Genomic DNA, 24,270 nt, shown 5'->3' on the forward strand with positions numbered 1-24,270 from the left:
TGGAGAAATAAAGGACAGTCAGCCCGCCCTGCTCCCCGGTAGAGCGCTTCCACCTCCCGGTTTAAGCAGCAAGGAAACTCCCTTTCTCGCTGCTTAAACTGGACATCGCGAGCCCTCCTCTCGCGGCGGGTGAATTTGAAGCGGAGGGAGGGACCGTCCGCCAAACAGACCGGGGGTGGGTGGAGCCCTACCTCGTTCCCATAGCAACAAACGCCTTGTTGACAACCCAGTGCTGGTGCTTCTGGAGTTGGACGCCGGCCCCTCTTGCCTTCATCGCTCCCCTTTTCTCGGCTAAGCCCAAGCGATCCCAGCATCCCTGAGAGAGGTGAGGGGCCCACAAGGTGACAAGACGACTGGGCTCGCCCGGATGCCTCCCAAACGTGGCTGCAGACTTAGAGCGAGCGAGATGTATTTCAAACAAGGGGGTGTTTTATGGCTCCAGGATTGCAGCTAGGATTCCTTCCGCTGCCTGCTTGGAGACTTGGATAGGGCAAGACAGCTGTTGCTACAAATGAAGCTGCCCTGCTCTTCCTACAAAACCAACCCACTTGTTGAATTCAGAGCAACTTTTCCTTCCTATATAGATGCTGCTGATCTCGGAGAGACGCTTGAAAATTAACTGATTGCATTGCAAGTTTTCAGGGGTGGGAATAAAAACACCTTTGCTTTGTGAACTTGCTTTGTGGGGTTTTTTTCCCCCCTTGGGGAGCCCTTTCTCTGGAACGAGAAGCTGCCTAGAGCCTGTACACCCTTGTGTTGGGGTATAAATGTCTATAAATAGATTGTGTATCTTAAGTGTTTCTTAAATTTTTCCCTTTGAGGACCCCTTTCTATGTTTAAAATGATGGAGGCCATCAAAAGGGATTTTGCTTATATGGGATTTATATTTACCATATTAAATATGGATGCATTAGGTTCCACTAATGCATCTCACAATTGCTTGATGGGATTTTAGTACTGAATTATTTTTCAACATAAGCCAGCAAATAATTTTGATTTTGTGGACTCTTGAGTCTTGAGGGACCCCAAGGGTGCACACTTTAAGAAATACTCGTGTGCCTCAATTGCTGGAAATGGAAGCAAAAATCCTGTCTTATTGTTATTCCCTATTCACTGGTATTCGGTGTCATATTGACTAGGTGTCTGAATGGTTTGTTACTCAGTCAGCCAGATATTCAGACTGGAATTGGCATTTTTATCTACCAATAAAGTCCTTACCAAAGACCTTGAATAGGTAGGTGTTGATATTTTGTGGTGTTAGAAGTATCATCACGGGATGTATTATTTACATTGTTATTACTAATTGTTAGGTTATTTTCTTATACTGTATATTTCTCTAACTCCCCCCCCCCTTTACAAATGCATTTGAAATGATTGGCTCTACTGCAGCTTACAAATATTGAGCATATCAGTAAGCTGCACAAAGTACATGAAAATTTTCTCCTCTTATTCATTCAAGGGAAAGAACAAGCCATATTGTATTTTTTTATTTAATAGATTCCTGATTTGTCTTTACACATTTTATCCTAGCTGGTAAAGTAGACGACCTCTACTCTAGGTTTTGCTTCTTGATCCATGTCAGGATTTAGGGATACTAGAAACTCTTTTTAAAAAATACATAAATGTATGCCTTCATACAAAAGTAATCACAGGTTCTTGCTTAAAGTTAGATTCATATTCAGGAATCCAAAGCACTTAATGAAATCAATGATCCTGAAAGTTATTATTTTCCTTTATTGATTGGGATTTTGAAAAAGAACTGTATCAGTCAAAGGAAAATGCATATAAAGTTATATAACACTACACTTATCAACATGGAATTATTTCATATTATACATTAAGTTTTGACTTCCACCGATCTCTGCATAATCAGTATGTTAACATCTTCATCTACATTAAAATGATTGCCATAATCTTTATGAAAATTAGTTTAATCATCTTACTGCTTTTGTCTCTGTCAAAAATACTTGCTTTTATTTTAGATGTCGGCTCCAAGTAAATCAACAAACACTCATGATGAAGATGAAGATGTATGGAACCTTCAGTTACCACCTATCGCTCTTCCTTCCACATCTAAGGAGTTGACTGAAAAACAGAAGAAATTGATGAAATACCGAAGAGTAACGGAACAGCAGAAGATGCTTAACAAAATCATGTAATATCTCTCTTTCTGTACAGCAATTATTATGGAGTGGTAGTGGTTGTGCTTGCCTTATTCTCTGTTCTAGGGCTCAAAAGGCAGTTTGTGACACACATGTCTTGCATACTTTTCTGCCTGTACATCTGTGCTGCAAATTGCTGGATATAAGATTGTCATAATTAATTCAGTATCAAATGCTTTACCTAAAAATGCACAGAAAAACAGATACTTAAAAGATAAAATATCCAACATGAGCTGAGCTTACACAATACAATGGTATAAACCATGGCTCATGATTGCAGGTGGTCCTCAACTTAAGATCATTCACTTAGTAATAGTTGAAAGTTACAATGCGGTGAAAAAAAGTGGCTTATGACTGGTCCTTACACTTACAACCATTATAGCATCCCCTTGGTGGTTTGATCATAATCTGAGTGCTTGGAAACCATCTTGCACTTACAACAGTTGCAGCATCCTGGTGTCACATGATCATCCTTTGCAATCTTCCTAGCTGGCTTCTGACAAGCAAAATTCCCCCAATGGAAGGGAAGGTTGCAAGTGACCGACTGTAATTGAATCCCTCCACCTTGCTGTTAGTCATTCTCTTTTTGTCTTTCCTTCCACCTTTCCTAGCATTATAGTCTTCTCAAGGCAGCTAGACCTTTTCATAGTGTGTCCAAAAATTGAGCCTGGTCATTTGCAACTCCAATGAGAACTCTGCAATTAATTTCTTTAATGATCCAATTGAGTGTTTTATGGACTGTCAATGATATTCTCAGAAATCCTCTTCAACACCAAGGTTCAAAAGTATTGAATGTCAATATGTTTTCTATCCTGCTTTTTCCAATGCAAATTTCTCTTTCATAGACACTCAGAAGGAAACCTTTTGCTTACTACAGTTCTGGTAGTTGTAGTTATAGGCATATCTCCACATCTGTATATTTTTCCAAGACCTTCATGCCACTTTAAATGCTAGTCTAAGGCATATCCTTTGATTGTTGAAGCTTTATATCAGGCATGAAAGACCAGGTCTGCATGTGAAGATTCACCTAATCTGATTTATTCTAAAAGCCTATGTATATAAGGTTTTTTTTTTGTAGTCAGTACCTGGTTAGAGTTAGATAAGGGTCAACAGCATGCAAGGGGAAGTTGGACTTAGTTTGCTTGTGGCTATGTAAGGACTCTAAGCTGATCCCTCTTTTCACCCACCCCTAGATTCCACCATTCCTTCTTCTACACTTTTACCATTATAGCTGTTTCTAATAGGCAGAAGCTATCATCTGCTTCAAAATGTTTATTGCCAATTATAAGGCTTGATTTGTTGTAATTGGTTTAGTCTTCTTTATACTAATTCATATTTTTCCAAACATTGCTGCATATTTTTTCAACATCATTTGTGTACTCTTCTACATTTACCTTGTTTTAACATGTCTCTTTTCATCTCTGATGTCTTTACAAATGCTATTGTAATACTGCTTCTTGTCTCCCCTGTTTGAAATACTTTGTTTCTTCTTGAGATCTTTTCCCCCCCTTGGCTTTAGCTTCTCTTTTTGGCAATTTGAAGTTTGTTCTGGCATCCAAATTACTTTTTTCTTTTTCTTGGTCTTTATCTTTTTTCACATTCATCTGTAATAACATATTTGAGTTCATTCCAGAGTTTCCCTGGTTCTGTCAGGTGTGGAAAACCAAGAATGACACATGTAAATGTGCAAAGTAATTATTTTATTGCTGTTCACCTAAATATACAGAATCTTCCCAGACTAAAGTACACTTTGCATAATAGTATGTGAAGTCTAATTGTCTCATCCTACTGGAACTGGCCTGCCCAATCTGTGCTGGCAGAGGAGACATGCTTTGAGCTTCATTTATAAAGGAATTCCAGTTGCTGGGGTCCAGGAGAAGGGCCTTCTCTGCCATGGCTCCTGCCCTTTGAAACATCTTACCCTCTGAGGTGAGATTGTCTCCCATCCTTTTGTCCTTACTCCGCCAGATGGCTTGGGATCCTAACCGGGGAGCATCACATTTGAAATGGTTGTTGAATTACGAGGCAATCCTCTCTTCCCCTTCCGTGCATCCTGTTCCTCCATCTCCATCATTTAATTATATTTTATTTTGATTGGGATTTCTATTTTTATTCTTTTAAAAGTATTTATTTGTTAGGATATTGATGTTTTAATTCTGGGAGCTGCCTGGAGTTGAATATTTACAAGATGAGCAGTAAATAAATTAAATAAATAAATAAATAAATATTCTTCAGTTATTAACTATATAATACTAAGTGATCTTGACTTGGTTCTTTAATTGATTTGTCTGTTATGTTCCACTGATAGATGAGCATTTATACAAATTTGTTAAGTGTTTCAATTTATATTAGTTTTCTGATCCCAAGATGACAATATCTCCTTGATTGATTTCATCTTTTACTGAATTCAAATTTCCCATATTCATGCTTCTTATGTTTCACATTTCCACCATCTATGCAGCTTTGGATTTTCTTTTCCTGCATGGAAATATCTACAATCAGATATCCTGAAGATTTTAAATTAACCTTCATAATATTAAAACACCATTAAGTGTCGTGGCCCAGCAGGATCCGGTTGAGCTGCTGATGGGCTCGGATAGCAAGGAACCATATGAGTATGCCAGGAAAGATGTGGAGGACCCTGGGCAGGGTTCAGACTCAGAGCAGGGACCAGAGAGGCTGGTTGGCCACCAGGAGGCGCCTGAGGCATGGAGCAGTGGGGAGGATCAAAGGCAGTTTGTCCCTGATGCAAGATTAAGAAGGGCAGAGAAACGGAAGCAGCAGCTCCGTAGGCAGACTCATAGACAATGATTAAGCCTAGGTGGTTGTGGCTTGGCCCCTCCCAAGAGAGTATATAAGTGGAGAAGTTGGGAGGGGGTATTTGCAGGAAACAATCATTTGAAACAGTATTGGAAAACTGTCTGTCTTGTATTGGTGTCTGTTGGATTTGGGTTGCTGCCAACTATTCTTGCATGTGAGTTTTGTCTGGGCCTTCAGCCAAAGGAGTTGATAACTCCATGATTAAAGAGTGGCAAACAGCCAAGCCTGTGCCTGGGTGATTCGCAGGCCGGAGGGGGTGGGGTCAGAACAATTAAGTATTCCAAAACTCCTATATCATTGATCACTTTATGTTGCCTATTCATGTGATTTTCTTGTTAAAATATAGGAGTGGTTTACTGATTACTTTTCCCATGCAATATTGACTTCATATGCCTTTGTTCTTGTCACTAAAGTGATCGTTTCTTTCCAGCAACTTCTTATTTTGTTACTGGCTGTTGCTTTAATTGGACAGCTGGGTTGACTTTCATCCGTTGGATGACCCTACTGAGAATATATATTTTGGTGTATCCTTTATCTTTCTCTGGAATATACCACCATTGCCATCATCATGATACAGAGGAGACAACCGAATTTAAAGTAGGAGTAAAATAGAGGTTGAGACTCTAGAAAGAGCACAGAGAAGAGCAACAAATATGATTAGGGAACTGGAGGCTAAAACATACAAATAATGTATGTTGGAATTTCATTAAATATCTAATTTAATGAAAAGAAGGACTAAGGGTGACATGATAGCAGTATTCCAATATTTAAGGGGCTGCCACAAAAAAGAGGGGGTCAACTCATTCTCAAAGCCTCTAAAGGCAGGATAAGAAGCAATGGATGAAAACTAATCAAGGAGAGAAGCAACCTAGAAGTAAGGAGAAATTTCCAGATGGAACAATTAATCAATGGAATGGCTTGCCTCCAGAAGTTGTGGGTGCTCTAACACTGGAGGTTTTTAAGAAGATATTGGACATATTGGTCTAAAATGGTATATGGTTTCTTGCTTGAACAGGGGGTTGGACTATAAGACATCCAAAATCCCTTTCCACTCTGTTATTCTGTTATTTTGCTAATAAATTATAAATAATTAAGTGGCTAACCCTTCTCAAATCAATATGATTTAGTTTGATTATGTTTGAATGTTTGCCAGTTTGCCGTTCACTACCAACAGTCTTGGTGAAAAATAGATACAAGTCTGAGACACTTATAGAAATATATAAGAAATTTATATTGCTCACTATTTTTTATTCTACTTCAGAATTAATGTTGCCACAAAAGATTATACAATGTCCATGGAGGAATTTCTTAGCAGAGAGCCTGAGCTTGTTGCTCCACAATTGCCTTATACTGTAAGTTTTTTATTTCAATATATATAGATAATAATAGTTATTTTTTCTTTTTTTCTTTACAGCACTGTCATATCAATCTGAGTTGAATTCAGGCCCAATGAATTGCTAGTGCATTAATCTCCTGAATTCAAGCCAGTTTGCACTTCTTTTACCTTACCTGAATATGATTTATTCTATGAAAAACTCATATGAAAAATCCTGGTAAAAAGCAACAGGCCCATACTTTCTCAAGTAGTTACATATAAACCCTGTCAGTAAAGAAAAATTCTGTCAGTAAGTTGCAACAAAATATTGAACAAATCGAGGAACAGTTTCAAAGAAATAAGACATTTTGGTCTGAGGGAACCAGAAACTCTTTGCCTTTTGGAAGGGAAAGAAAAAAAGGCAACACTCTTGAGTGGTTCATAAACACCACTAAGCCATTGTGTAGTTTGTTTGGTTTTTACTTATTATTGTAGTTCATTCAACAAACTAAGGTCAAGAAATCATAGGTTAATTGTGTATAAATCCTACTATTGGATTTATTTCAATCCTAACCAAAGAGATTTGATCCTAATTTATGAAAGTCCCATAGCCTTCGGTAGTAGATAATTTCAATTAAGCAAAAGAAGAACATGTGAAAAGTTTTTGTATTAGAATAAGCAACATAATCATTGTTGATGCTATCACTATTAGCACTTTAGTTATTAAGAAGACACTGTTCTTTGGACAGGTGTTAACGAAGTTCCTTGCTTTTGCATTTTTCACTTTTACTGCATAAATGGTTCCACTGAGCTCTGGAAATAACTAAGATCTATTTCATGCAATTCATATTAACCCTTTTGAGGGCCTTATGGATAGAAAAATGGAATAGATAGAATAAATATATGAAGTATGTTTTCCTGCCATGTCCTATAATAAATTTCAGGTCAGGAACTAGTTGATTACTTTGAAAGGCTGGTTCTTTCATCCAAAGTCAGGTTGCAGTACATATCTATAGTGTGTATATCTAAACTGTATATATTACCTGTTTTATTTCTCACCATGAATACTCTGCTTAGTTCTCTTTCTGCAGATCTATGCTAGCTGTCTGAGCTGCAATGCTGCAGATATCAGCAACAGTACAAACAGAAGTTTTCATTTATTACATAGCTATAACTTGTAATAGGGTTATAACAATTAACAGTTACAATGTTATAACAGGTATAATAACAGGTATAACAATTAAAAGTTATGGTTTAGTCTGATTGAATTTTGGACAAAAGTATTTTTTTTCATTGACACTACCAAGAATTTCTCATTCAGTTTTGTGATCTTTTCTTACTTTTTCCTCCACAACAGATGAACAGTGAACAGAAACAAATTAGAGTAAGTGAAGGATTTAAGGATTTTTAAAAGGACTGTTATGATTGTAACAAGTTACATGTAAACTTTATAAGTTTTATGAGATATGGAAATGCAGCTAATATTCATAGTGTTTGTTGTTCCTTATCCATAGAACTAACATACAAATGATGAAGATATTGAATATTATTTATTAATTTTATTTGAAGATCATACTTGTTAGGGTATCCCAATATTGCAAATTATTAATTTAATTTGATAACCATGTTCATTGTTTTGGTAGCCTTGCAAAATCAAAAATATAAAGATTTTGATTAAAATATTAGTAACATGAATTTCTGATTTTTAAAGTAGTATTAAAATTTACACATTAATTAAGAATTCTAATTAAGAAATGTAAGATTTTTTTAAAGTTTATTTATGCATCTAATAGAAAAATGGCATACATCCCTCCTTTGTCATATTAGCACTTTTTGTGTTAGATTATGCTTGTAGAGTATAGGGATAAAAAATACTGAGCATCAATCAGCAAACAATGCTAAACATATTGTCTCCTGCATGGGAAGACAAAAATAAGCTAAGGTCTGTTCATTCCTGGGAGGCTGAGTAGGGAAGTTACTGTTCTGCCCTATTAGAGCTGTAATATTTTATCTCATTAGCACAACTTGGAAAACGTTGCCTTAAAACTGAAAGAACTGTAATCAGACTTTTCAGCTGGAGGCAACAAAAAAGGCACAAAGTCAACATCATATGGTGTTGTCCTTTAGCAACAGCTAGCAAGACATTCTCAACCTATACAATGTGGAACATAAAGATAAGCTCTCAGAGTAATATTACAATTTATATTTTCAAATCACAAACAATAAAAAGCATTAGTTTTATTTCATTACATAATGATGGTTTCATTTCAGAATAATTATCTCTTTATGAAGAAATGTGTTGAAACTAATCCAGTGGTACCTATTCAGCAAGAGTGGTTAATCTCCATGCTGACATTGGTACCACAGTCTCTCATGGAGGGCAAGGATAGAGAGAAACTGGTTGAAGAACTCTTAACTGAGATAACAAATGATTATGAAATGAGTATGAAAAGATATATGGGTAAGTTCAGTATCCTGTTACAATAATAGCCATTTTCTCTAACATCTTTCTATATATTTCTTTGTATAACATAAAATATATAATGTATTTTTTGCCTAGATAGCAAAAATTATATTGATACCTGATTCTATCAGAAATATTATCAGTTATATTTTTCTCAAAGCATACTAATATGTTACTTACCTATATGTTAACAATAGTTATTATTTATATATAGGACTATGAATATATAGGTAGTACTTGCCTTAGAATCATTCATTTAGTCAGCTTTCAATGTTAGAAAGGCAAAGATAAAAGTGATTTACGACTGTTTTTCACACTGATGACCATTGAAGGATCAAAAATTGGGTGCATGGCAATTGGTTCATATTTATGGTAGTTGCAGTGTCCCGGGGTCATGTGATCATCTTTTGTGACCTTCTGACAACCAACGTCATTGGAGAAGCCAGATTAATTAAACAACCATGTTACTAATTTAACAATCCAGGAATAAACTTAGCATTTGATATCTCTAAAGTATGCTATGACTTCTGTGTTCTTCTTACATGTTTTTAAAAGCCAAATCAATATCAATTATTTTGTTGAAAATAAAACATTTTTAAAATTATTTTATGAGTAATATGCTAAAGGAGTATGCATAGCTGTTTCTAAAAATACCAGCATATCTCTGTAATGTTTTGAATAGTCCTTGCAGTTAAATACAATTTTTAAAATATTACTTTTAAATAGCATTTCCTAACATATATTTCCAATATATCACAGTACGAAGCGTTCTTATCAAGCCTGAAGTAAAATTACTTGAATATGAAAAAGAAGGACCTTTGCCAGTAGAACCTGTGTGAGTAAATTATATTAATAAAGCTATATTCTAGATGTTTTGCTGAAGTAAAAGTGGAATCTTTTTTCTTATTTCTGATAGTCTGATTTTGACTTTTTACAAATTTGAAGCTAAAAAATGTTTCCCTGTTGTTTGTTAATCAAAATTATATTGTTTTTTTTCTTCTCCCATGTATTTAGTATTGTCATTTTGTTTATTTGTAGAGGATTAGACTTTTCTAGACCATGGCATAAAAGCTTTATACAAGCAAGAAAACAGATTTTTGAAAATTTACATATTCTCCATCCAACGTTAAGAATTCTCCTTGAAATCGGTTACACAATGTTTTCCTCGTTACTTATAGTAGATGTGTGTGGTTTCAGGTAACATTTATCGTTTTGGATTTAATTTTCTAAATACAAGATATATGCATGTATAATTCTAATTAGATATACTGCACTATTAGATTATTATTATATTCCTTTGGTAAAATATATTACAATAGTATAGTTTTTACAATTCAAATCAAATGTTTAAGGACTTGGCAATGAATTTATTTAGGATTCTTAAGATGATATAAGATACCCCCAATGTAATATCTACTACAGGTGATAGTCTCTTCTCCACATTAATTATGAATTTATTCTCCAAAGAGATTGTCATATAGTCAGAGCAGCACATGTACAGACAAGAAGGAATATGAACAAGCTTGGGAAAATATCCTTATTAGCAATCAGGAAAAAGTAAATTCCATTTTATGAAAATTTAAAAGGAATCCTAGTGAAAAGAGAATGTGACTGAGTAGTGGGGAATATCAAAAATGTGAGAAGTGAAAATAGAATAACTTAACTAGTTTCCTAGAATTCTGACACTCCATATCATAATACTTCATTGCAGACTTCATTTATTTTTTATGTGAGTTTTAAATCTGGACCAAAAATACATAAATAACATAAGGTCTCTGATTTTTTTTAAAATAACTATTAACATGTACATTTGCTTTGTATTTGTTGTCCATTGATTTTGCTTGATATTGTTTCATTTCTTAAATTAACACAGGACAAGAGGCCCAATTGAATGTGAATCCCTTCAAAATGATGTGTCTATAAAATGCTTAAAAACAGAAGAAAAGATATTAAACACATGGTATCCAAGGGTCATCAATCTCTTTACCAGAAAAGAAGCACTGGAGGGTGTGAAACCGGATCAAGTGGATTCTTTCTATAACTGTGTGGCTACACTTATGTCTAATCAGGTCTCTTTTTCATGCCTCTGTAGAACATTATGTATGCATCTTAAGAATTTCATTTTTCATCACTTCAGCAGAAGAAGAATTCAGATCATTCATAAAACTTTCTTTCAAAACACCTTTGTAAAGGAATGAAAAATTTATGTTTGAATCTGAATCCATGAGAGATTATTGCAAGAGTTATGTGAATGTTCATGCCTTATTCTAAATTTCAAAATGTACATATTCGTATTATGGAAGCTGTGAATAAACAAGACAATATAGAGGATGAGCTAAAGATTGCTTTAATTGTCTATACTAAAATCTTTTTTAAACATTATTTTTTAGCTGAAGGAGTTATTAAAAAGATCGGTTGAAGCTTATGTGAAGTTGTTTAACTTAGAAGATCAGAGATGGCTACCATTATTCAAAATGGAATTGACTTTTGATGATGAGAAAATGGACTTTTATCCTAGCTTTCATGATTTGGAAGATACCATCATATGTATTATTACTTTGATTTCACAAACTTTGCAGGTTCTGTTTTTTCTACTATATTTAATCTCATAAATACGTAAAATTTATATTGCTTAATAACTTACACATCAATCCTAATAATTCCCACATATTTCAGTTTATTTTCAGGTAATGCAGAGATGATTGTAAACCTCACATCCAATGCTAAATGATTTTCATTATCTATGAACGTTAAAATAATTTTCTTGCACTTAATAGTTAAAACACAAACATTGTTTGGATTGTGAATCTGCTCCAGAAATAATCTGGTGAAACAAAGGGGATACTATCTAGGCTGGATTCAGAGCAAAATAGTTCTCTCAGTTTATTGAGAAGCAGCTAAGTACAGAATTGATTGGCTAGATTTTGGGGTATCAAAACCTCTCTTCTCTGTTTCTCTGTCTTGAGCAGCATGTTTTTTTTAAAAGTGAATGAGAAATTAAAATAAAATTTTTTAAGACATATAGGCACTTCTTATGAACTCATAGTCTATAATAACCAGAAGTTCAGAAGATTAAATAAATGCTTGATCTCCTATTAAATGGAATACTAGAGACATTGTCATTGGAAGGAGAAAGTAGGCCCTTGTGGGAGAAAAAAATGTCAATTTTATTCCCCACTGTAAAGTCTAGTTTTAGGTGTTACAAACAGAAAATACGTGAATGGATTCATTGTGCTGTTCTATGACAAAAATATCATATACCATATACCATATGTACAACGCCACTGGGGAAAAAAGGGAAATCTTTCAGAATAGTATTCCATGAGCATCTGGATGCTACTGGTGGCAATAGGTAGAATGCAGTATTGCAGGCAATTTCTGGGGTCAAGGTTGACTCAGTTTTCCAACTTCCAAGGTCGGTAAAATGAGGACCCAGATTGGTGGGGGCAATATGCTGACATTATAAATCACCCAGAGAGTGCTGTAAAGCACTATGGGGCTATATATTAAGTCTAAGTGTTATTGCTACTACTAGAGCAAAAGGTGCATTTCTGAGTGCATGTTGATGATACAAAAAAGAATTTAAATCTTTCTCAAATTTTGATTTGTAAAGACTACGGATGCATAAATAGCCTCTTTCATACAGTTGGATGGTCCACAGAACTGCTGGAGTGGTCTCCACTAGTTTCTGAACTAAAAGTAAGAGGCGATAAGATTAGTTAAGAAGCAGTGTTATATGCAGCATGTTCATGTATATGTTTATTCAGAAGTCATTCTGATTATTTAAAAGCAATTCAAGTGTTCATTCAGTTTACTCTCAATAAAGGCATATTCATAAATATTCAATTACCATAAAGCTGATAAGTACATTAATGTTCGAAGTAATTTTATGAGTTTGTGTTGAACAAGCTGATATATAAATAGTATTACATATTATGAAATGATTTCTTAAAAGCCATAAATAATCCTTGAATTTCTTTTGAATAGAATGTCCAGACAATACATTCATGGTTAGGAGGTACAACTATAGTAACAACTATTGACACTGAACTTCCTGACCATGTTATAGCATGGGCTTCATCTACACTGAAGACAGCAATCAATGAGAATTTGAAAGGTGCAAAAGCACATTTTGATTCTTATGGTGAGTAGTTTACAATGATTCTTTTCAAAGTCATATCTTTAACCTTCCAAACTTAATAAAATTACTGCTGATTATTATAGGAGAAGATCATTTAGGACTAAAGACCAGCACACAATCCACTGATGCGCAGATTGGCTTATTACAGTGCCAGAAGCCATAGATAAGCCAAAAATGGGAAGGAAAAGGGTATCTTTGCTTGTTTTATTTTTGTCACATTCCCTTCTTCATTTCCTTACAGAGGAAAAATATGGCTGGCTTATAGATGGTGCTGCAGATGACCGTATTAAAACATTTATAGCTGAGGAACACAGTTTTGATGAATATACAGAGGTAATTTCATGTATAATTTATAATTATACCTGGCTTTTATTCTGTAATATACAGTACATTAAGATAAAATGCCATGATTCTTATTTGAATTAAGCCAGTTCAGTTGAAAAACAATGATATTTTTTGTTAACAAATCATTTCTTGACTTCCATTTGAGCTTTGGAGGATGATCTATGAGACAAAATTTGTGCTTTAATCTTTGCAGAGATTTAGGGTTTCAATTTTGTCCTTAAATTTCTAATGATTTTTTTTAAAAGATCTTAAAATGTTATGGTGCTATATAGGTTTGTAAAGCTTGAGGCTTTCATTTTACTCCTTAAAATGCCTCAATCCCTGAAAATTTTGGCCTACTCATTTGGAGAGACTTATAAAAGAAACAAGAACCATAATGATGCTCACCATAGATAATTGATTGCTCTTCCCTGATACATTTTTCTGAAATCAATCCTGGCATTTCGCATTTCTAGCTATTATGAGAGTACCATAAACATTTTGGTGAAAAAATATGTAAACTGATTTGAAAAAATGGTATTTAGATGTCTCCTTTATAATCTTTTATTGTAGTTTGTTTGGGGCTTTGTTTTTGCAGCTCTATACTGCTGTAACTTTTTTTTTGATTCAAGATCATTTGCATTGAAAATAAACATCAGTACATTAAAAAAATTATACAAATTTTACAAAAATTATACAAGCAAACCTGATTCATCTCTGCACCAAAATCCCAGTAGAATAGGATAACTTTTCATAATGAAAGCAAAGTGGAACTCCTTTTACCTATTTTATAATTGAGAAATTGCCATTAAGAATGAGCCCTCTCTTAATCTCACATGAAATGGAGACCCAACAGTATTTCTTGGGAAAAATTCACAGGGTAGGCTAATTCTGGTTGGGAGGAACAGTCCTACAGGTACCTTGGTGTCAATCCATGTGGCATTTTAAAGGTGAAAACTGGGATTTTCGATTGAGCCCAGAAGCCTATTGATAACCAATGCTGTGATTTCAGTATATATAGATGTCACATTATTGAATCTTATTATTTAAGGTTATTTAATAATTATGAGTAAGGACGCGGTGTCTCAGAGTTAAGAGGCTGAGCTTGTTGATCAGAAAGGTTAGCAATTCAGCGGTTCAAATCCCTAGCACCGTGTAATGGAGTAAGCTCCCGTTACTTGTCCCAGCTTCTGCCAACCTAGCAGTTTGAAAGCATGTAAAAAATGCAAGTAGAAAAATAGGAACCACATTTGGTGGAAGGTAACAGCGTTTGTGTGCCTTCGGGGTTTAGTCATGCCGGCCACATGATCACAAACATGTCTTCGGACAGCGATGGTTCTTCAGCTTTGCAACAGAGATGAACACCACCCCCTAGAGTCAGGAACGACTAGCACATATATGTGAGGGGAACCTTTACCTTTAATAATTATGGTACTTTGATCTATATGTGTGCCAGGTTTCAGGCATCTAGATGTGAAATTAATATTACTTTAATAGCCTATGGATTATGACCAAACAAAATGAACAGTCCAGTCAAGCCACAGAGCAGCAAGCTTGTATATAATTTACAAAAAAAGCAATGAAGACTGTTCATCATCTGTAGCTTGCTATGCTAGGAACAAATAAGTTGTGCTGATAGAATAATAGCTCGGTTTGTGATTATGTTCCATGCACCCGGTTTTAGGTTTTTTCCTGAAACAAAAGACATTATGTCCCCACAAAATGCCTGCCCTTCATTCCACAACCTGGAATTGCAGTTGAATTTCCCTTTAACATTGATTGCAGAAGTGCAACCTTCACTGCATCATTGGAAAGGTAGTTCATTTTGTCAAATCAGTGGTGGGTTCCTGGAGGTATGCCTCAGTATGGGCGCACCGTTGGCTACTGGGAGCATACCTGAATGGTGTTTTGGAGGGCCCACCCACCCGCCCATGTTCCTTACCTGTATTTAATCCAATTCTGCCATTTGCGCATGCGTGCCCAGCCGAGCAGCTGGAGTGTCACAGGGCAGTGGGTGCCCATGCGTGCGTGGCGCGCATGCCTAAGGTGGACACCCAGCCCAGTCGCACTGTACCGGTTGCGACAGGATCCAGAACCCATCACTGGTGCAAATATGTACAACTGGTAGCCCATGAATTGTGGGAATGTCAGCACTCTCTCTATGGTTCTCAGGTTTTTTTTCAGAGCACTTCCATTATATGTGGTATGAAACATTTGAATTTTGGATATGAGTAAAACAATTCCGAATTTTTTTTTAATATCATATATATAATCAGTAGGAGGCTGTTATTTTAGAATAAGCTTGAAGTCACTTGCATGAAGAACAACAGAATGCTGGCATCTACCATCAGTGCTTTTCGCAAGTAGTTGTATAATGAAAATAGTACTTTATTTACATTAATCTAAACTAAAATGAGCATGAAATGTTGTAATTGGTTCAATGGAACTTTCTTTCAAATACTTGTTTCAACTGAATTCAGTTATGGACCTATATGTAAAATAACAAATATAATCATCTTTTGAAGCTTATAGATGAATTTTTAAATCTTTCGACGGAAATAATGAGCTTGCCAATGATAGTTCACTTCTCTATGGTGCGTTTAGATTGTGATGACTTGAAGCAAGGGTTATGTGAAAAAGCAAGAAGCTTTGCATATAAATTATTGGAAGTATTAGCTCACAATCATAGAGAAGAAAATAACAAGTGGGTAATTTTTTTATTACAAATTATCTCATACTTAGAAAAATATTGCCACATATTATATATAGCACTGTTAATTTTTCATTTTGTTTTCAGGTACCCTTTGACTTTTGACCAGTTGCTTAGTGACCATTTGAAGTTATAATAGATCTCTCCAAGTTCCAATGCCCCCCTCTCCACCTGCATTTGGTTGCTTGGCAACCAACCTGCATTTATGGCTGTTTGCAGCAATCCTCAGACACATGAGCATATTTTATGACATTTTTGTTGAAAATTAGCATTTACTTCCAAATTGCAACAAAATTAACCCATAGCAAACTTTGACTTCACTTAATGACTGTGGCATTCGCTTAAGGAATCTGTGGTTTTGGTCACTTACTTTATGACCATCATGACTTATGACCATAATGGGCAGATTTTATCATTATTGTAAGTTGAGGACTATCTATATTGTTTTCTGACAGATTGATTTTTCATTGCTGCACTTAAAAATTAAGTACTATATATAGGTCCGTATAGTATGCATTTGGATGTAATGATCACTAATCATTACTTTTACATAAAAGCTATGCTGTAGCAAATGCAGTACTGAAGGTACTAGAAATAGAAATGTACATAATTGTATTGTAAATCCGAAATGTGTAAAACTCACATCAAAATTATTTTTTAGGATATGTAATGAATTTGAAAACATTAAAGAACGTGCATTAAAAGTTCCTGAGACAACAGAAGAAATGATGGAAAGTATAGCCTTTATAGACAAGGCTAAAACTATAGGTATACAGAAGTTGTATGAAAGAATTAAGGTAAATATTTTAGGAGACCTGGTTTTTAAGTGGCAGCATATTAATTTAATTTCAGCTGATCTTGATTTTTGTCCTATATTGTAAAATAAGTTATACAGGTATTAACATCTAGTCATTGCAGCATACCACTATAATATGAACTGTTATAATATGAACTTTTGGTTTGTTTACACATCATGGCTTTTTAATGTTTTAAGTAGAGTTGGTGTTTTTTGGGCTGAGCTTGAGTCCAACATGAAGGGTGGGTGGAATTATTAGCTGCTTATAGTCATTTTTCAGAAGATTGAAATATTATTTTCAACTTTTCTTCAAAAATAGTTGCTGTCCTCTCCCACTACTGGCACTTCTTTCCTATCACAGCATCCATTTTCCTTTTTCTGCAGGCTCCTTATTCCAATTTTTTTGATGTTTATGCAGGGGGAGGGGAGGAATTCAATTTTTCCAAAGTCTTATTTTTCTATATAATATTACTAGACTACCTCACCTGCTGAGATACTTAATTCTAGTCTTGGTTTTAAGTTTTAAATCACAAATGGCACAATATTTTCATTAAAATCTGTGAATAATTTAAGCTACAATCCTATCCTCACTTACCTGAGACTAACTGGGCATTACCTCTAGATAGAAAACTTAGAATTGATCTAAAAATAATGCACACATTCAACTTACTGGTTCACAGTACTATCAAACACAGAAATGTTTTAAAAGGAGTGAATTGCATTAAGTCTGGAACTTGTTTTTATAATGTATCTATATTACAAATTATTGTTGATTAACTAGAATTACAATATAGCTTGAGTTTATACTTCATACAAAACTCTATAACTGTCTGGTTTGGCTCTGCAACCAAACAAAACATACACAGACTTCAACGGATAATTAGAACTACAGAAAAAACAATTGCTACCAACCTGTTTTCCATTGAGGACCTGTATATTGCACGAGTCAAAAAGAGGACTGTGAAAAATATCTACAGACCCCTCACATTCTGGACATAAATTGTTTCAACTTCTACCTCAAAATGACGCTATACAGCACTGCACACCAAGACAAATAAACACAAGGACAGTTTTTCCTGTATGTCATCACTCTTCTAAGCAATTAATTCCCATAACACCATCAAACCATTTACTAAAACTGTATTACTATTCTTCTTCTCCTACTTCCTATTACCTAACTCCTCCCACTTATGCCAATAACCATGGTGTTTGTATTTTTACGATTTATATTGTTCTGTTGATTCCTAGTTTGATTTGATTGCTAAATATTGTATCTTATGATTCTTGATGAATGAATGTATTTTCCCCCTCTCTTTTTTCTTTTTTCCCTTTTATGTACACTGAGAGCATGTGTGCAAAAGACAAATTCCTTGTGTGTCCAATCACACTTGGCCAATAAAGAATTCTATTCTCTTCTTTGTTCTGTCCTGTCCTATCCTATCCTATCCTATCTTATTCTATTCTATTCTATTTAAATAGTATTCCAACTGAAGCTGAATAAACATTATGGCAGATTATCAATCTTCTGGATAAATTTAAAATTGCCAACTACAAGCTATCATTTTTCATGATTTACCTGCCCTACTTCAAATAAACTACTTAATTTCTTTTATAGGAATGCCAGCGACGAATGAATTATCTTCTGGATGTTTATTTATTTGAACCAGAAGACTTGACCCTGAATGCAACTGTTTTGTTGTGGCCTCAAAATATTAACCCTATCTTTGATGAAAATGATGATGTAAATATAAACTTTTTAATTTTTTTACATGCTATATTATCTGAGAAAAAAAGACAGTTTTGTAAGTATCTCAGCTTTAAACTCTTACCTTTGAAGACTGCTGTTTGACAAATTTACTATTACAAACCAAATAATTCACAAATGGTATGTTTGAATTGATTCAGTGTGATTTAATGAAGTTACGTAATTGTCAGCGGTCCAAATATCATACAGAATTAAATCAGAGTCTAAGGCAGAGCTATCCTTAAAGTTCCAATTTAATAAGATAGACATGTTGGCACATCTGTGGAATTCCAAATCTAAAACCTTACTGGGATTCCACCCAGTTGAAAGTTCATGATCTTATCCCCACACCCATAAATCCATCACATGGTCCAATCTTCTTCAGCCACGCTGGCATTTCCACCTATCTGGTTCCGGTCAGATGCAGAGGTACGGAGACAAAAGGTGACCTTGGGCTTCTAGAAAAGAATGACAACAACACATGCTATAATTCTACTCCTTTCCTATTCCCCCTCCCAATTACTACACTAATGAAACAGCATAGAAAAATAATAGAGAGTGTGGCAGGCCAAATATCCTAAAAGGAATATAACTGCAAGCCTGACAGTAATGCTATTCATAAATGCACTCCACTTCTTCTTTGTCTTATAGATTATAGAAATGTCTAAACGGAAGGGTGAAAGTGAATTACTAGCCAAACGTGAAAAATTGATAATGGAAGTAGAAAAGCACATTCGTCGTATGCATGAATTCACAGAGTACTGTGATTTGGACCGCATGCAACAGGTCTGTGATATTTGGAATAATTTTTGCTTGGACTTTGAACAAGGAAGATACACAGTAGTAAAATAGTAGCAAAAAATAATTAACTATATTGTCAGACAAAAAAATTTATAATAAAATTTATATTTGGTCAGACAAAAAATTACTCTGATGAATTTTGATATTCTCTAATGCAGCAGTTCTCAACCGGTGGGTCGGGAGCCCTTGGGCGGGTCGAACGATCCTTTCACAGGGGTCACCTAAGACCACGAGAAAACATATACTTTCGAAAAAATACGGAAAACATAAAATAATTTTATGATTGGGGGTCACCACAACATGAGAAACTGTATTAAAGGGTCATGGCATTAGGAAGGTTGAGACCCACTGCTCTAATGCTTAGTACATTACATTCTGTTGCTGATAGTCTCATTAAAATATTGCTACTTCTAATATCAACATAAATGTATTTCATTATTGGAATGGTAACATTAAGGTATTAACCTCAAAGTAGAAAGTCCTGGGGCAGCCATAGGTGATGAGATAAAAGTTTAATAGTCTTTGGATTTATATGCAAGATAGTAGCATGTTTTGAAGTTTGATGATGCTACAAAGTGATGTAATGGGCTTATGACATCTGTACACCTAAGTTTCATGCAGGAGTTGCAATAGAAATGAACGTTAAATCTTTACCAGTATTTACAAGAAATTTACTGACAAAATTTTTTTGAACATCAGGAATATGCTGTATATCTCTTCAAAACAAGTATTGAGGTGGTAATAAATGTTAACCAAATGAGTTCTTACTTTGTTGTGGTTGTTATATAAGAATCTGAATATGGGTGAACATATCTGTTTATTTCATCTTAATTCAGTTAAATTCAGTTAATTTTTTAAAAAAACAACATTTATATTTATAAATACTGGTATCTCGTAATCTTAAATGTGATCAATTTATTTTTTGGAATTTGACATTTCTAATGATAGATAAAATCTATTTTCAGTATGTGACTGACATGAGAACACTGCAAAAGCGCATACAAGAGGCTGATGAAGCAGTTACTTTTATTAATAAAGAAGAGAAACTTTTAAATTGGGAGCAGACCGAATATCCAGAGTTGGATACCTTAAAAGTTAACATTGAGCCATATCAGAAACTTTTTGTTTTTATATTGAAGTGGCAGCGGACCGAGAAACGGTAAGTTATACAAATATTTTAAGGGCGTAGCAACTAATATCTGGATAGTTTTTTTATCTAAATTCCATAGTGGATGTATGATTAGAAGGTGTTCCTCCAGAAATTATCAACTGTTGCTCATTCCATGAGAAATAACTATGTCTTTCTCATTGAATTCAGTGTTCAATCTATGGATGAAAATGGTCCTCTTTATCAATAACATCCAACCGCTTTCTTCTCAGACCCAGACAACAGTACAGAATGAACAGAACATTTATTCTGGTCTTCGGTGTAATCTCCTGTAGATAACATTATCAGAAAATTGAGGAGAAATATACTAAATACACATTTTAAAATTCAATTTACCTCCCCTGAGATTACCGTGAGTTACCAGTTGTGCAGAGCGAGTTAATAATTATTCTCACACGTTTTACAGTATATTTTGAGAGCACAACTTATCAATTTATTCTCACTGTACATCTGATTCCTATTACTCAAGAAAGATGTATAGAACCTCATATGCAAAAGAATGATAGAATATTTCCTTCCAATATTCAAGTTTACATCAGTTTCATCCATTCTATTTCTCATTATTTAAGGAGGACATTGAGATGGGTTTTATTCTAATCTTTGGGACCTCAGTGATTTCATAAATGGCAATTTTTTCATAGAGACATGAAACAGGTGTTCTAATTTTTTGCAATTATGCTATTTTTTTCCTTCCAAACGTCATGGAAAACAGCAGAGGATCAGCTGTCCTTGTTTTGATACTAATAATTATGGGAAAGATTTAGTTGAGGAAGTAGAAGTAATAGAAAATTGGGGGAAAATAATCAATATAGTACTTGAGATCTTGGTTTTAAAAGAAACTAAAACAATGTAGTCAAATTTATTAAAATTCTAAATGGATTTTATTTAAATGAATTTTAATCAATTCAAAGCACTGATGGGATCCAATGGCAAGAGAAACTAGTTGCAAATATTGCTCAAGATGAAGACACTAATATATATAATTATAAACAACTGCAGTGAGGAAAATGAAAAAGAAGCCAACAGGAAAAGCCAATGTGACTACACAAAAAGCAAAGAGATGTTCTAAAAAGGGTTTCTTTAAATATGTTCAAAAAGAAAGAAAAGGAGTCAGAAATAACTTACTCAATGAAGACTGGAAAATACTATCAGCAAAGAACAGGCAGAGCTATTCAATACTTATTTTGGTTCAGTCTTTTCCAGCAAAGAAGTATGTGTTCCATCAGGATACTGTGAAGAGAAAGATGAAGGGATCAGAGTGAAGACTGAGACTGATAACAACATATCATGGAATGCTTCTTCATTTTGAATAATAAATTTCCAAGATTAGATTAATTGCAAGTTAGTGAATCAAAGGAACTAACTAATGAAGTACCAGATGATTGGAAAGAAAGAGATATCTTCAAAAAGATGAAAAAACAATTCATCCAATTTTATAGAAGTCAGTCTGATACCTGACCTGATTCTTAAACAGGTTAAAAAAGAAATGGGTCTGTAATCATCATAAAAACAATATGTTCATTATCATATATCATTATGGATTAGTCAATAACAAGTCTTGCCCACAATCATAACTGATAGTTTGATTGGATAACTTTCTTAACAAATAATGGGAATGTGTAGACATAAACATGCTCTTGATTTCAAGAAAGCATTTGACAAAGTTATCCATGACACGCTGATTATCAAGGTAGTCAAATGTGATTTGGATGGCATGCTAATTAAATGGATACAGGGTTGGTTTTAGAACTGTATACAGAGAATTGTCATAAATGGTTCTTTCTCATAATGAAAAGAAGTAGTGATCTCGGACTGTCAAAAAAATCAATATGAGGCTCACTATTAAGATTGGAATAACTAATAGCTTAGAAAACAGAAATAATTACACAATGATCTTGAAAAATTTAAAAAATAGGCTAAAGTAATATGCACAAATGCTAAATGTTAATACATAAAAATAAAACAATAATTACAATTGAACGTGCCATTATACCTATACCTGGTAACTGTACTTGTAAGAAAGTTTTTGGATTACTGATTAGAAATGAATATGAACCACCACTATGGTGCAAATGCCAAAAAGGTAAATGCAGTATTGGGTTGCATTAATAGAAGGTTATTTTCTACATCATAGAAAGTATAATTTCACTTACTCTGCTTCAGTCATACCAAACTCTGAAGGATAAGTTCAGTTCTGAGCTATTATTAAGTAAACAATAAAAATAAAATGGACATTAAAGGTTTGCCATGAAGAATCTGCTTAGAATCTGACACATAAAGCCACTTGGATTTGTTCACTTTGGACTTTGGCTCAGCAACTCCTATAGAGTTGACAAAAGAGAAGTCTATGAGACATTTGAGCCTATGAGGAATTTAAAGCCTGGCTCTTTCAATAGAATGAGGTGATCTATCTATCCCTGATAGTGTAATTTGTTTTTATGACAGATATTTGATTTATATATTTTCATTCTTTTCTTTTTTAGATGGATGGATGGTGCTTTTCTAGATCTCAATGGAGAAAAGATGGAAGGTGAAGTAGATGAATTTTTTCGAGAAATTTATAAGACAGTAAGGTTTTTTCAACAACAGCAAAAGAAAGCTGAAATAGAAAGAAAAAAATCATTGCGAAGAGCGGTAGTTGAAGAGAGAGTAGAGGAAGAAAAGAAGGACAGTCCAACTATTTCAATGTGTAATGCTGTAATGCAGCAGGTTAAAGATTTCAAAGTAAGTGTTTAATTATAAAGCAAAGTTTTAAAAAGTATGTGCTGAAATACACTCAGAAATGTGTAACAGTGGTGATCTTTGCATGATATGCTGAATTGCATCATGGGTAAAACTAATGTGCTATACAAACTGTAACATCCAGTGAATGAAGAAGTTATAGAAGAGCAGATTTAATTCAAATAAGATTTAGATTTCAAATCCTCTTCCCTGGTCAGCTGAGCCATGATAATATTGTTAACTCAGTCAACAGTGGAACAACAGTCAAGCCTATGTAGTCAGTCTCAAAGAGGAAGAACTAAGGCTATAAAGTGGTTAGAAATGCACAGTATTATAGAATATGTTGCTGGAAACCCTGGCAGCCATTGACCACCCATTTTTATACTGATCAGTTACATACATCAATCAAGCCTAATACTTGAAAACTAAGGTTTCTTTATCCTTTATCTTGGGTTAATCCACTAAATCAATGGAGGGTAACTATTGAAATGAGATTCTCACCCCCCCAAAAGAAAATAAATCGAAAGTTTATTAGATTTATAGCAGACTGGTATAAAAATGATAAAAATGTGGTATAAAACGGTCCATAAATTTGAAACAGAATAAACGAAGTAGTGTAGAATTGCAATTGTTTAAAATCATTAAATTGTGGAAATAGTATTTTAGGAACCAACGAAAGCAAAAATTGATGGAGAAAAAAATTCAAAGTAGAAGAAAGTATATTAAATGCCAAACCTTTTCCAATGTACAGTAAGCATATATAAACATTTTAAATAATTAATCTTAACATTACTCACATGAAGATCGAAGATTCTTGGATAGTTTTCAGGTTCAACTGATAGTAGCAAAAGTACATGGAAGGTTAATAAAGGAAAAGAATTCTGAAGAAGATACATTTTCATGTCATTTTTGAATGCCTTATTTCTGCATCTTGGGAGAAAGTTTGAAAGTAGAGAGTTATACCATAGTACCAAATAAAAAGCTCTTGTTTGCCTGGGTCATGAGATTCTATGATTTGACTGATCACTGTGCTTTAGATAACACCACAAATTGCATTGGTCACTAGTTTGCATTCTGACTGGTTACTGATTATGACCTATAACC

At 34.3% G+C, this 24,270-nt stretch overlaps 1 protein-coding gene across 1 annotated transcript in view; it reads left to right on the forward strand.

Annotated features, from left to right (window-relative positions):
* Positions 1–228: 228 nt before the first annotated feature.
* DNAH12 (dynein axonemal heavy chain 12) overlaps positions 229–24,270 on the forward strand; it is a 94,681-nt gene continuing 70,639 nt past the window's right edge. Inside the window, exons 1-17 of the mRNA XM_014057186.2 lie at positions 229–325; positions 1,983–2,155; positions 6,244–6,334; positions 7,655–7,681; positions 8,569–8,758; positions 9,521–9,596; positions 9,800–9,958; positions 10,635–10,830; positions 11,152–11,340; positions 12,749–12,905; positions 13,144–13,235; positions 15,752–15,930; positions 16,598–16,733; positions 18,348–18,473; positions 19,128–19,262; positions 20,243–20,436; positions 22,929–23,169. Of these exons, the coding sequence (XP_013912661.2) occupies positions 1,983–2,155; positions 6,244–6,334; positions 7,655–7,681; positions 8,569–8,758; positions 9,521–9,596; positions 9,800–9,958; positions 10,635–10,830; positions 11,152–11,340; positions 12,749–12,905; positions 13,144–13,235; positions 15,752–15,930; positions 16,598–16,733; positions 18,348–18,473; positions 19,128–19,262; positions 20,243–20,436; positions 22,929–23,169 (2,361 nt within the window). The 5' untranslated portion in view covers positions 229–325. The remainder of the gene's footprint in view (positions 326–1,982; positions 2,156–6,243; positions 6,335–7,654; positions 7,682–8,568; positions 8,759–9,520; positions 9,597–9,799; positions 9,959–10,634; positions 10,831–11,151; positions 11,341–12,748; positions 12,906–13,143; positions 13,236–15,751; positions 15,931–16,597; positions 16,734–18,347; positions 18,474–19,127; positions 19,263–20,242; positions 20,437–22,928; positions 23,170–24,270) is intronic.

This window comes from Thamnophis sirtalis, unplaced genomic scaffold (assembly GCF_051295495.1).
Source record: "Thamnophis sirtalis isolate CommonGarterSnake01/CBP01778 unplaced genomic scaffold, rThaSir2_p1.2 scaffold_3, whole genome shotgun sequence".
Taxonomy (NCBI): Eukaryota; Metazoa; Chordata; class Lepidosauria; order Squamata; family Natricidae; genus Thamnophis; species Thamnophis sirtalis.